The sequence below is a fragment of the Ascaphus truei genome, chromosome 17, assembly GCF_040206685.1.
Source record: "Ascaphus truei isolate aAscTru1 chromosome 17, aAscTru1.hap1, whole genome shotgun sequence".
NCBI lineage: Eukaryota > Metazoa > Chordata > Amphibia > Anura > Ascaphidae > Ascaphus > Ascaphus truei.
In genome coordinates this window covers 24252624-24267574 of record NC_134499.1, presented here as the reverse complement: position 1 = coordinate 24267574, position 14951 = coordinate 24252624, and the positions used below count along the sequence as shown (strand labels likewise).

Sequence of the window (14951 nt, the reverse complement as noted above, 5' to 3'; positions counted from 1 at the left end):
TTCTGAGCATTACTGATCCTGGGGTGCCTAGAAATTTGAAGCAGTAAAAACTACTGTGAATATAATGAATGTTACCTTTAAACTAAAAACAAATTAAAACAAGTTTAGAGTTTAATAGTAACAGTTTGCGCAGAACGGGGCATTACGTGGCCAATAATGTTTTGGCGGGTAAATGGTTCAGTGAAGCCCTGTCTTAATGTGATTATTCATTCTGTGCAAACCTTGGCTTGTCATCTCTGGCATCAGTCAGTCATACTACAAGCCAGGCCTCATCGGGCAGGTTTCTGATACAAGATAAAAAATAGGATTAAGATTATGAGAGGCATTATTTTGGCATATTGCTAATATCTCTTTCCTCTGTAGGGCAATTACGTGTAGTACAGGGGAGGCCAACTCCATCCCTCAAGGGCCACCAACAGGTCAGTTTTTCAGGATATCCCTGCTTCAGTACAGGTGGCTCAATCAGTCCCTGCTTCAGCACAGGGGGCTCAATCAGAGGCTCAGCCTTTGACTGAGCCACCTGTGCTGAAGCAGGGATATCCTGATGACCTGACCTGTTGGTGGCCCTTGAGGACTGGTGTTGGCCACCTCTGGTGTAATATGTAACTGTCCGTTTATGCAGCACTGCGGCTTCTGCTAAAGTAACAATCTGTGGTCCCAGCGCAGATGACGAATAATGAAATTTGGAGGTGAACCATCGGAAATCAAGAACAGATGTTGACTGTAATGATCTCCATTTTGTTGTGTTAATCTGTGCCAATTACTTAAATCCTTCTCTGCCAGAGGGGCTGGCAGCATTATACGAATAATAAACACCCTCTGATAACCAAGGGTAGTACATGGCAGTACCTGGCAGAGTATGTAGAAGATATAATATTGACATATATGTTTATATACAAATACCCATGAGAATGCAAGAAAGCTGAAGTTCACCTTCACAATGTCCGCAGTGATTCCTACTTTCACTTGCATCTTTTTCCCGTGAGACGAATTTTCGTGCAGTTTTTGCACGTACGGTTCGGATGCACATAGAACTAATTTTCCATCCTCGGGTAAAAGCTCAGCCAAAGCTAGCGCGTCGTCGCTGGAGCAATTATGCAGGTGTAAAATATTTTGGGCACCAGTCATGTGCAGAAGCATCTTGTAGACATCAATCCCTACAGGGAAAAGAACACGGGGACATCAGTTGTGCCCAAATCAATAAAATCCATACCTGTAACCTGCTAATGTTAGTCTCAATGTTACTGGATTATCGACCCATTCATGCAAATTAATAGTGAAATTCCGCATAGAATTATTTATCTTTTATAGCCTTTTTTTCTGCACATAATAATCTCACTTGTGAGCACATTCACGTCTCAGGCAGGTCTGCAACCCGGCTTTTCCCCATTCTCTTTTAGCATACGGTGCTTCCACTGCAGCCAGGGTTTTTGGGATATTTTACGCAAATGAGCACTCACAGTGTCACCTTTTGCTTTTTATCCATTTTAACATGGAACCCCTATAAGTGTATGCTTATTCCATCTGCAGGACTAATTAGAATAAATGTAAGTTTTATATATTTTTTGTCATATTTCATTTTCATGAGTGTAAATCACAGTGCTTGCCCTCGTGTGCCTCTATTTCCATCTGCAGGACTGGGCAGAGACCTGGGTGGAGTGCAGGGGATGTCCAGTTAAGTTTGGATCAGTATCCTGGCAGGGTTAGAGGCTCTTTAATGAGATGCGCCACTACCCGTCTCATGGTGAGAGGGAAGGGAAAGTGTTGCCCTGTGTATGCTGAAAACCTGTCCTGTTCACAATACATTGTGTATGCTGAAGAAGTTGCCTACTGTTATAATAAATACTAATAGGTTTTTGGTGCTCTCTTCATTTATCACCACTCCTTACTACAAGTCGGATCTACTACTACAACAACCCTGACATGAACAGGTAAACCGCTGAGGAACCACCCCCTTTGAGCAGGTAAAAACCCTGTTAAAGCTCTAAAGACTGTCCCAGCCACTCCCTTTTCTCTGTTCACCCTATCCCTGATGCTGGGCTGGGGGTGTTACATGAAAAAAAGGTCATGAGTTAGACTGAAGGACCCGCAAAGAAACAAAAGAGGAATATGTTCCAGAGAAAAGAGAAATGTTAGAACAAGGGGTCATGCAATGAGAGTTTTTTTTTTTTTTTAAATGAAATTATAGGTAGTTGATACATGGAAGAGCTTTGCAGTGGGGGTGGTATATTGCTCCATTTATTCTTTTAAAACAACAAGTGAAATATAAAAACATAGATACAGGTGTGATTCTTGATTCCAAATGATTTATTTGTTTGTTTTTTCATGACGTTTTGTGATGCCTTCAAATTTTGCAAAATAATGCAAGTAACACAGCGTCAGCTCTACTGCAGACAATAGTGTATTGTACTTTGGAAGCGCAAAATAAAGCGGTAACAAGTATTAAACACGGTGCCCTGGCAGTTCAAAATTCGGAAACATACTGTACCTGTAGTTTTCACTTCTCCTGAAAATTCATCTAAAGTATTTCTAAAGTAGGGAACAAAACAACTTGATTACAGGAGACAGTAACCATTTTAATTCTAGTTTATTATTATTATTATATTATATTCTAAGAGATTAAGATTTAGATCTGCAAGTCGAACCCAATAGGATGAATCACGCACTATAGAATTCGTACCCCCAGTTAATTAACACCCATTGGGCAAATTAACCCGTAACAGAGCTTGATAAATACCCACCATAGAGCTCCAATTAGAAACTAAAGGCTAATGTAGTATCTAATTAAGGCAAGGAGACACCACCAGCATTTCTAACATTTAAAACATCTCCAATGAGCGCCCAACGTGATTATTCTACGTGGGTTTTTCTTCCGTAACAGATAACTGTGTATTGAAGCATGGGATAGCAACGGTAATGGCATGTTCTTAAAATGCACAAAACGGCACTGTATTTATTAAAGGAAAAGAATTGCATTGTTAGCAGAGTGACGTTTTCCTTTGTTAAAGTTGATGTGTTTATGTTGCACTGTTTTTACCTCCATTTTGAAGCCATGAAATATGAGTGGAAACCTCCCATCATCTGCAAAGTTTGATGAGAAATTCCCAGGTTGCAATACACATTTCTATGTGTGTTAATGAGTAGCCTTGTATAATCAATCACAGAAAAAGCATAACCATCTAATCTCCATAAACCAACCTTTCCTGCCTCCCACCTTCACCAAATACAGTGTAACTGTAGAAGAGTTTTTCATGTTTCGCATTCAGCGACCCCCCCCCCCCCCCCAGCCATAGGCGGGGGGGTTTCATGACAAGGGGGGGCGGCCTTCCCCCCGCTGGCCCGCCCCCACACCGCCCTCCCCAACAATATTGGCCTCCTTTTAAGGGCAAGCTGGCGGGGGCACGTGCTCTTTGCCACCCGCCAGGCCAAAGCAGGCGGGGGGGGGGGGGGGAACCGCCTGGCAACCTCCCTGGTCAAATTGTGTTGTTATGCAGTGACGGTTAATGTTTCACTATGCAGCTGACAACGGAGCAACTCATCTTTCTCATTGTTGCAAAAGTTTCTGCATTATTATAACATTCCTACCAGTAACTACAAATACCACTTGTGGTCCGGGTTTATTTATATATTTAACTCTCTTACCTTCTCCGGCGGCATCTCCCCCTGCATGGTTCAGTCAAGATGGCTCCGCGACATCAAATGGCGTTACGTCGACGACAACGGGACGTCACGACGCCATGTGGTGTCACATTACCATGACAACGGGACGCCCTGCAGCGCCATGTTGCCATGACAACGTGACGTCGCATGATGCCACGACGTTGCGCGACGTCCCATTGTCATGGCAACGCGATGCCATTTGGCGGAGCCATCTTGACGGGAACATGCAAGGGCAGATGCCGGCGCTGGAGAAGGTAAAAGCCGAGGCCCTGCACCAAACATGCTAGCCGGCCCTGCAGTAAACCGGAGATTTCATATTACAACCTGTAGCCCGGAGATACCTAGCCGAAACCCATAGTCTCCAGGTCAAACCCGGAGTGGTGGCATTTGCATGTTTCAGACAGGTCTGTAACCTTGTCTTTCTCCATTATCGTTTAGCAAACAGTGCTTCCACTGCAGCCAGGGATTCTGGGTAATGACACGCCAATGTGCATACCAAACACAGAACGAGGCCTCTTTATCTCTTTACAATGCATTTCAATGTCTTCTTCCTGTAAACCCATTTACACACCATATCATACTGCACATGAGTAAGCTAGTACAGGGGTGCGCAAACTTTTACCCTGCCTGCTCTCCTCGGTGCCTTGCGCCCCCCCCCCCCCTTCCTATCGACCCCGGCGTCAAATGACGCGCGGGGTCATGTGACATCACTTTGCCATGGTAACGTGACATCACGTGACCCCGCTCCCTAATTTGACGCCGGGTTACCAGGACGACGCGTCGCTGGAAGGGAAGTGTAAGTGTATTACAGAGGCCTTGCGCGGTCCCCCGGCACTTAATTTAAATGCCTGGTGGGAGAGTTCGGGACCTCCATAACTGCCGCGCTCCCCCAGAAAATCTAGCACCCCCCAGTTTGCGCACCGCTGAGCTAGAATAATGTGTCAAATATATCTTTGTCACACAAAAACTTTGTCGCATTACTTGCAAACGTGACCTTCTTTCTCCATAATTTTTTCTGGCGAAAGTTTCATTTCAGCGACGATATCGGACGCTTTTTGAAGACAAGTGATAAGCTCTGCAGGAAAATCATGGCCACTCTTACACACATCTGTGGCTTTACTGAGATAACCCGCAAGCAGCTCCATCGGTGAATCTACAATAAAGAGGTTAAGTGGGTTATTTCCTCAGGTCTCCTAAGGGCAAAACCAGCTCAAACGAAATGCAACAGGTTTAGCCAAGGAAACTCCCATTGCTTCTAATGAGAATAATTTCCATTGATAAATAAGGCTCTTTTCATCATCATGTAATGTTTTTATTTATTGCTGGTTATTCTAGTAATTAAAAAATGGAATAAAAGTACTTATTAACAAAAATGACGTATTAATGTCCTCTACATACAGCATATCATTGTAAAAATACTGCAAAACGATGTAGCTCTGTTCTTCAGACAAGTGCTGTTATCCTGAAATCAAATCTCCGAGGAAGATTATGACATGAGTATAAGTGTAAGTGGGCACTCATACTCACAGCAGATATATGTCAGAATATTTATTTTCATGTAGGGGAACATAATGAAAATGAAAGTCTGTAATTATGACTACAATCTAGAAAATATAGGTGTCATTTCTATTCAGCCACATACAGGTTTCACTTAAAGGTCCTTTTTCAATATGTTGTAAAGAAGAGATTTTTGGCAAAGTTAAAATTTGAAAAACAGTGGGGGGGGGGGGGTTGCATTTTTAAATATTTTTTTAATTCATTAGAGTTAAAAAATAAATTAAAAAAAACACAACAAAAATTGAGTGTTCAAAAATGGGCAAATATTTGAAAATTTGCACGCAATTTTTTTTTTTAAATTCGACCAAAAAATGAAAATGCGATAATCTGAAAATATTTGAAAATGTTCAGTTTTCAGAAAATCCAGGGGGGAAAAAAGGAGGACTCCAAGTTCTTCACATTCACCACTCTCTACTGTGAAGCCTCCTCCCAGTTTAGCTCCATTAAACTGAAATGGGACTGAAATCTTCTCCAGCACAGGGAAGCCGCTTCATAGCAAAATAAATAGGGGCCCATAACTGACAGCTAACCACTAGAATGTCAGAAAGATTTCAAATGCATTGCAAAGCCCCTCTGGCATGGAAGGACTCAAAGCTAGTTGACCCCGTGTAGTTCTCCGTGGTTTCTCCATGCCACGTGGCTCTAGAGGCATCTAAGGTGTTAAACTCCTAAGCCTGGGGATGTTATTACAGTTAAAAGAGGGCGACACGCCTACGCTCACAGTACACCCCACGGCAGACCTAGTGGATTCCTTCAAACCCACATGAAGGTGTTTAACTCTTCCCATACCAGGGAGGTTTGTGTTGACGGTCTACTGCACCGACATACAGTTCAGTTGTGAACATAGTGGTTGCTGTGGAACATGTCCTCTGAAACCGTGACTTTAGAGGGCATGTGACGATCTCCGTGGATTTGTAGCGCTAAGCGTTTATCGGCTGTAGAACAGCTTCAAAAATGCACGGCGGGTTCACAATCCATTTTAGTGCCATTGTACAGTGCTGCAAACACACAATGAGGGTTTAGAGCAGGGGTAGTCCTCAAGGGCTACCAACAGGTGAGGTATTCAGGATATCCCTGCTTCAGCACAGGTGACTCAATCAGTAGCTCAGTCAAAGACCTGTTGGTAGCTCTTGAGGACTGGAGTTGGTTACCCCTGGTTTAGAGTTTTCAATCCACTTTTGTACCTAAACAATGGCACGGACGCCTGCTGTGTAGCTCCAAGCAATGCATGTCAGGCTCACCTGGACAGCGAAGGAGGTAAATAAACAATTTGTACAACATAACAAGAAGCTGGCATGTGCTCTTCAACCACATAATCCCACTTCAAACGTAATCCCACTATATGTCTTAACGGCAAAACCACGAAGTAACATTTATGTTGTCTGATTTCCTGGTAAGAGTATGTAATGGTGCTATAGCATACCTGCGGTGTGCTGCATTGTGCAAAGTATACAGCTGCACTGAGTTGTTTCTCACCTGCCGGCGTTGCGTAGCTTGAGTAACACACATGGACTGTAGACCTTTAACAGCGGCTCTGCACGTGTACCTCGGAGCTGAGAGGGTACCGAGAAGGCGCTCGAGGTGACAGGAGGTAGGACAGGAATGTGCCCAGACCACTGAGCGTAATAGAGACCCCCACCTTCCCTCTGAGACCTGAAGTGCAGAGAAGGGAGTGCCGGTTTCAGGTGTGTGTGTGTGTGTGTGTGTGTGTGTGTGTGTGTGTGTGTGTGTGTGTGTATATATATATATATGTGTGTGTGTGTGTGTATGTGTATACGTATACACCTATTTGTATACATGCATAGTCTTCGTTCACATCGACTTTATTTTATATAAGAGTGAATGTTACACAAGCCTGTAGCAGCCCTGCCCATATTCAGGTTACATATCTTGCCCCGTAGGTTGTGGAACCCTCAATCTGGCTTAATCCCTAACTTCTGAAATGGTTTATTATGGTTCATGACCAGCAATTTATGTTCATGTACCCCAACGATCTGTGTTAAATAATTCCTTTTGGCCAAAGGAATAAATGCAAAACTGGGGCATAAAGCAGCAGAATATTTAAAAAAAAAAAAAAACCTCACAGAAGCAATGAAATTCGTTTCTATGATAAATTTGGTGCAGGTTTGTGACATTTTTGTCCACTAACATTATTCCAGAGCGTTAAATGCATTGGGGATAAATCAAATAAGGCCCCTGAAAGACAATAGTGTGTTTGCAATGCCACAATGTCTAAAATATACATTTTCTAAATGATTCTGTAGTGCGCCTATGCACTTCTATAGTTCTATAGATATTAAAACATGAAATGCTGAGGAACTCGGATTTCGTACATGGCTGATCATGGTGTGTATTGTTTCAATACAAAATTTAACAACACATACGTCAAAGCACGTAGAGAGAAGTTGTCAAAATCATCAGTTATGTAAGGAAAATTATTAATGCAGATACAATAGTAACATTAGGTTGCGTTAGTGGATGTTAATGCATATACAGTTATATTGAATAATGTTTAAGTTCAGAGGGAGTATATAACCTGTACATGGCATATATCTATGTTAAATATGAAGGCTACAGAAAAAATAAAACTGAAAAAGATTACTTTTGAAGGAAATCCATAACATTTTGACTGCTATCCGTCTATAAGAAATCATATGCTCTACAAAGGGTCTTTATTTAAAAAAAAATATTTCTGTATTGCAAGTGCACAAAAGAATATTTCCATAATAAACATTAAAACTAGCATGAAAACTTATCGGGATTTAATACATTATCGATTCCCAAACAATTCTTGGTTTTCTCTTAAGAATTAGAATTTTGGGTTCCCTGACAACATACCTCCCTTTCATAACACAACAATCATTCTATGTTACGTAAAACTTGAAATACATTGATACTCATATGTTTATGCAAGCATTAATATCAATGAACCTATACAAAAATTAGTTATACAACATATCCCTCCCAAGTTCTCCCATTTAAGGTCAAAGTTATGTCCCACACCTTTTTTCGAGTTATATAAACTGCACATGAGCGTAGGCTCAAGAACCTCCCTCTCAAAGCTACTGGTTGACTAAAATGTATAAGAACACAGGATAGTCTGAATTGTCATTGTATAGACACAGACATACTATAGATGTTCTGAATCTCAGAAAGAGTTTTTCTAACCTGTCAAAGGAAGCCTTGGAAAGTGAACCTTCTTGAACTGCAGAGATGCCAGCAGGTGAGCTATATGCAGTGAGCACAGTCAGGGGACCAACCAAGACTGAGACCCCAAGTAGCCGAGGCAAGCAGAAGGAATACAGGCTGATCCGGGTAAAGGATACTTGGTGTCGTGTTGAGATTGGACAAGAAATACCCTGCACATTGGAAGAAGATCAGATTACTGTTTCTCAGGCCAAAATGTGAGTATGCATCTATATTCAAAACAAAGCACAATCCCAGTCCCAATGTTGATTGTAGTGTACGATCTACCACTTTATTAAGGGTGTTTGAAAAACATACTTCTGTGTCTCTAAAAATGTTATTTGAAGAATGCCTTGGAAGGCCAATAGGAAGGTCATGTGAACTGAGGTTTATAGGAAGGTTCTGTAATAGCCAGAGCTGCTGTTCAAATTAAGTTGTAAAACCGATGTGTGTAGTGCTTTACAAAACAGAGACAATACAGGACAAGGAATTGTAATATAATAAGTGCAGAAAACATAAAATCAGGCAACAGGAAAGTAAATCCATGGATTTGAATATGTTGCATTTTTATATTACCTTATTTGCCAGGTATTTCAGGTGTGTTCACAGGTACAGTATCTCTCAACGTGTTATATAGAGGAGGGTTTTACACTGGATTTACTTCAATTGGTGCTCTCTTCCTTACCTCCGCCCCCCCCCCTCTCTCCCAGCCAATTACACATTTACTGTATTTTCACCCAGTCTAGATTGTTGAAATGGTTGTTGAAGGCATCACTGAAGTCTGACATCATGCTTCAATGCCAATAGAGTTAATCCCTTCACTATCAGACCACTGCAATGTGTTGCTAGGCCCATGGCAGAGAAGGAATTACATTTATTGAGTTCTGACCAATGAGCCGAAACATTGATTAGAATGCAATAAATCTTCTAAGTGCTTGTCTTAATTATTTATATATATATATATATCACACTTAGTTAAGTTATGGTGGGTAAAAAAGTGACAAAAACCCTCCACAGTAAAGCATATAGCAAATAGAAATATTACTGTATGCTCATCTGCATGTCTTAGACAGGTTTGCAGCCCTGCCTTTCACCATTATCACCCAGCACACAGTGCTTCAACTGCAGCAAGGGATTCTGGGAAATGACATGCAAATGAGCACACAGTGCCACCTTTTGCTTCAAAACCATATAACATGGTCCCCTATAAGCTTATGCTTGCAGCATTTCACAGCTTTTGAGCTAGCCTGGGTTAAGATGCAGAGCCCGTAAACCCACCCGCAGACAGATATATATATATATATATATATATATATATATTTATATATATATACAATTATTTTAGATGTACAGTTAAATATTTATACATTGGATGCAAAATACAAATGCTATATTATGTTCTATCTTTTCTTCCTAAGCAGTGGTGAAAAGGTCTCCGAATCTGGTATCTCATGGACCATACAAGCACCCATCTATTTCCGCTACAAAGTGATAGAGAGTCAGAGCCTACTAGATCCTGGCAATCTGACACTCCTTTATGGCCATGTATTTGATTCCCAGGAGTTGGAGGCCTACCAGAACAGTAAGAAGACACAAAAGCGCTTTATTGTCATCGATATGACTGTTGATAGATTGTACGGCTCCAAAGTCAGAAAGTATTTTGAAGTTAACAATGTTAATTATAAAATCTTTGCTCTCTCAACCACTGAGGAAACTAAGTCAATGACGCTGGTTCTAAATATACTGGAGGAAGTTCACAAGTTTGGCCTTGATAGACGTACTGAGCCCATCATAGCTATTGGAGGAGGAGTGTGTTTAGACATTGTAGGACTAGCAGCTTCCCTTTACAGGCGCCGCACTCCTTATATTCGGGTTCCCACAACTCTCCTGTCTTATGTTGATGCAAGTGTTGGAGCGAAAAATGGGGTGAATTTCTGTAACTGCAAAAACAAACTTGGAAGCTACACACCTCCAGTGGCCACTTTCCTGGACAGGTCATTTATCCAAACTATTCCACGTCGTCAGATTTCCAATGGCCTTGGAGAGATTTTAAAGGTATTTCCATAGTTTTAATAGCCACTTGTTCTTTGATGAAATGGAATTCATTGTGAATGGTCTAAACTAAATGTGTTCCTTCTAATGTACAAGGGACATCATCAATAAATCAACCCCCGTTTCACGCTGCATTCGTTGTTTAGCTTGTCTAGGCTGTATGTACTTTTTATTGATAACTAATATTTTTCACTTAACACACACGCATATATAGATAACATTTAACTGTCAACTAATCTTTTTCAGATGGCTTTGATGAAACACAAAGGACTGTTTGATTTGCTGGCTAGCCATGGAAAATATCTATTGGATACAAAATTTCAGTCTCGAAATGGCCTTGCAAGCCATGGCGATGCCGCACTAAAAGCCACCAGACTTGCAATAGAAACCATGTTGGAAGAGCTGGCTCCAAACCTCTGGGAAGATGACCTTGACCGATTAGTTGATTATGGCCATGTAATAAGTCCTGAACTTGAAATGGTATTGAGACTGTATATTTTGAATCACATTATATATATAAATCAGTGTCAAATTAAATAATATTTAAAGCATTTATTTATGTTTTAAAACAATATAGATATAATGGTATTTCATGTTGGTGCAATTAAGGAAATTATATCAAATAGATTGTTATAATTGTACACAGTGGTTTTCTTTAGATCGCTATATTTGTTTATTTCACATCACCTCTATCTATGGTAAAAAAAAAAAATGAAATGTTATATTTAACTATTACAGAAAGTTTTACCAGCTCTATTGCATGGAGAAGCAGTGAATGTTGACATGGCATTCATGACATATGTGTCCTATGAAAGAGGGCTGCTCACTCTGGAGGAGAAAGATCGTACTTTACTGTGTATGAAGGGCTTGGAGTTGCCAGTGTGGCAGAAAGATTGCACGCTCCAGCTCATAAGCAAAGCCCTGGGTGATAGATTGAAGCACAGTGGAGGTCAGATGAGACTTCCTCTTCCTACAGGACTAGGGACTGCAGGTACAGTACAAAACCGCGATACCAGTGATTTCCAACATGGGGTTTCATAAGGCGGTTAGCCCAAACAAATATGTAATGGTGGATCCCATGCAGTATAGTGGGTTCCTGAGCCTGTCTGGGGACTGCACACTTAGTAAGGCCCCAAACTGCACCTTAGACTGGGAGGTATAGCTGTCAATTAAAGCAGGAGCATTCAAAGTCGCTCCCCACAATGCTTTGTATTGTGGGGCGTGACTTTAGAAGCCCTGACAGTCATTGACAGCTATAGCATCCATGCTATCTGCACACACTGAGGTACTGTTTGGGGCATCTTTAAGTATGTGTTTCCGCCACAAGCTCAGGATGCTATACTTCGGGTCAGTTTTGTTACCAATACTCTGATAAATAAATAAAATAGGCAATAAGATGTATTAATTAGGGGTTTGTGGAACAACTATTTTCTAGCAGGGGGCACACAATGTAAAAAAGGTTGGAAACCACTGCTCTATAAAAAGACAGAACATAACACATAATCAAAACACTTTAAGTATTATTCTCTCTATATAATATAAATCCAATTGTATTATTTATGAACTCTGGAATTTTCTTTATGGATGAGTTTGTATTTTTATTTCCAGTAGGTTACATAAATTGTGTTCAGAATTATTGGGTATGGGATTAGCTTTCTTTTTTAATGTTAATGGGTTTGGGGATTAACTGACATGTTTTAATTTTGTATGGGGCATGGCAACATTGAATCTCTTGTTTGATTGTTAACGGCTGATTCGTTATGTCCTCACTTTCAGAGATTTTTAATGATGTTAGTGAAGAGACTATTAAGAGGGCCTATAAGATGTGGGTAGAGGAGTGCACAGCATAATGAGACCAAACGCCCTGAAGAATCTCGAATATAATGCAGAATGGGAATATGTGGCAGAAGAGAGATTTACAGCTACTTACTGCCAAGACTACAACATGGAATGAGCCACTGTGAACTCCACAGTAGTAAGATGTGTTGCAGGATTACTATACAGCGTTATATTACAGAATTGATACAATCACAGTCTCCTTCCATGTGAATGTGAGAATCTTTTTATTAGACTAGATAAAACCAGAATATTTGGGCAACAGTGCTCGACTGGAGTGGATGTCTCAGGCCCTGTGTACAAGCCATGGGATTAAGGCACTGGCCTTATATGAAGTGATAGTGAAGTGATCTTGTTTAAGAGCCGGTTTTGACTTCTGCTACCATGGAGAGTCACAAAACGCAGATAAGCCTCAAGTGCTAAATATTAGATTGTAAGCTTTCAAAAGTAGAGACTAATTTTTACCTACATTGCTATATTATGTACAAAATATACCGGCAGCTTATTATAAAAATAGATGTAGGAAAATGATTGGGTTGTTCAATGTAGATATGCATGTAAAGATGTGGCAGGTGTTATTACCTGTTAACGAGAAATAACGCACTAAATATTGATGCATTAAGAACATAACGCAAGTTACCATGGTTTTTAATGGCGCATGTAGTAGCGTGGGAGTAATAATGTCTGCTAAATCTGTAGCGTATATTTCAGTAGAAGTATTATTCAAGGAGCAATTGGATAGATCAGAATCCCCTGTAAATAAGATGTACAGGCATACCCCGGTTTAAGGACACTCACGAGTAAGGACATATCGCCCAATAGGCAAACGGCAGCTCGCACATGCGCCTGTCAGTACGTCCTGAACAGCAATACCGGTTCCCTATCTGTACTGAAGCTGTGCGCAAGCGGGGAGACTATAGAGCCTGTTACAAATGTGTTATTTACATTAGTTATGCACATATATGACGATTGCAGTGCAGTACATGCATCAATAAGTGGAAAAAAGGTAGTGCTTCACTTTAAGTACATTTTCGCTTTACATACTCGCTCTGGACCCATTGCGTACGTTAATGTGGGGTATGCCTGTATACACTACTGGACATTTTTCAAACTCTTTGTTACTTTAATATACAAATTGATGACTGACATTAGTGTTATACGTTGTGCTACATATGAGCATAATGTATGTATGTGATAATTCTGCTAATATAAAGTCTCTAATATTTAGGCCCAGATTTACTAATAGGTGCTAAATTTGAATTAATAGGCCTTAACATGCATTAAACTAAGCGTACCACTTCGTAAATATGGCCCTTAATCTTTAAACATGTTTGAAGGCAGCTTGTTAAGTGAATATAACAGCTTCACCCTATTGGTACAGTAAAAAGATTAAAACAAAACCCTGTATCTTTTTGCAGCTAGATTGGATACTTTGCTAATTATTGCTTCCCACTCGTACTGTAGCTTTAAAAATGTACAGTGTGAGGTAGGCACTGGGATATATTCAACGACTATCTCAGCCATCAACAGCTAAGGAGTTTATAATAAGTGTATGTAGACATTTATGGTTTAACATACATCCAGCAACAGGAGAGATGATCCAGGGCTCCACGGGTTTGTAGCAAAAGAATGTATTCATAATACACTGAAATACATAAACTCTTTTGCTAAAAATTCTTTTGCTAGAAACCCATGGAACCCTGGATCCTCTCTCCTGTTGCTGTATACTTGGATTGCTGTAGATAGGCCATCCTTGAACAAGGAGCTCCGACATTGTGCGCAAGTATCGCGGTTTTTGCATTTATTTGCACTGTTTTGGTGTACTACACACTCACGTACCTTAACATACAAACAGACACAATTTCTTATGTGCTCTACATGTATAGGTGTGTGTCTGTGTATTATGAACAGGCGCGTATTTGTTAATAGGGGGCTTTCTATTTCTTAGAATATCACAAAGTATTTGAAATGTTGATTGTTGGGATGCATGTGATGTATAGATTTTCTTGTGCATGTTAAAGATCTGTGCAATTAATAAAAATGACTACAAACTTGAGCATTTAGTTTTTTTTTTCCAATCATTTCATTTTAGTAATTATTTGCAGCCGGCTCTCGCTTGCTCTGTTAACTTGTTAGATATTTCTTCTACATGAGGATATTACTGGGCAGCTTTCTGTTAGCTCCCTCTTCTACACTAATATTTTACACTTGATAATCTGCACGTTTACTATCCTATATTAAAAAAAAAAAATACCCTGTCCCGTTTTCATCTACCCGTCTCTCACAATCACCACACTCGCTTCCCTGACAATCCAATCCTACAATATGCTCACCTTTCCATCTGTTTGCTGCAACATCTTAACTCAACACTTTCCCTTCATTTAACCTAACTCAGGGGTGTGCAAACTGGGAGCCACCCCCCCCCCACCCCCCACAGGGTGGGCGCAAGAATTTCTCTGCAGGGGGGGGGGGGGGCACGGCAGTTACAGAGGCCCTGTAACTTCCCTTACCTTTGCTCGGCGGCTTCTTGTGACGCGTCGCCATGGCAACGTGGCTTCAAATGACGCTGCGGGGGTTCACATGATGTCACGTGACGTCAGAACTCAGGACACTGTAAGGACAGGGGGGACGCGAGCAGGGGGGGCGCAGGGGAAACAGTT

General features: G+C 40.8%; 2 protein-coding genes across 4 annotated transcripts in view; one reads left to right on the top strand and one right to left on the bottom strand.

The window, feature by feature from the left end:
• The window catches only part of LOC142468140 (uncharacterized), a 36382-nt gene extending 29446 nt beyond the window's left edge, over positions 1 to 6936 (bottom strand). Inside the window, exons 1-4 of one of the 3 annotated variants that reach the window (XM_075574306.1) lie at positions 6641 to 6936; positions 4642 to 4813; positions 2489 to 2529; positions 934 to 1157 (exon numbers count right to left, since the gene is read on the bottom strand). In XM_075574306.1, coding sequence (XP_075430421.1) covers positions 934 to 1157; positions 2489 to 2529; positions 4642 to 4813; positions 6641 to 6656 — 453 coding nt within the window. In that variant the 5' untranslated portion in view covers positions 6657 to 6936. The remainder of the gene's footprint in view (positions 1 to 933; positions 1158 to 2488; positions 2530 to 4641; positions 4814 to 6640) is intronic. The other 2 variants (XM_075574304.1, XM_075574305.1) reach the window with 2 other exon arrangements.
• Positions 6937 to 8277: 1341 nt separating this feature from the next.
• On the top strand, positions 8278 to 14347 carry LOC142468139 (2-epi-5-epi-valiolone synthase-like). Its single transcript, XM_075574302.1, has 5 exons — positions 8278 to 8621; positions 9825 to 10458; positions 10702 to 10935; positions 11194 to 11446; positions 12232 to 14347. The coding sequence occupies exons 1-5, from the start codon at positions 8431 to 8433 to the stop codon at positions 12303 to 12305; spliced, it is 1386 nt and encodes a 461-aa protein (XP_075430417.1). The 5' UTR covers positions 8278 to 8430; the 3' UTR covers positions 12306 to 14347.
• Positions 14348 to 14951: the final 604 nt, after the last annotated feature.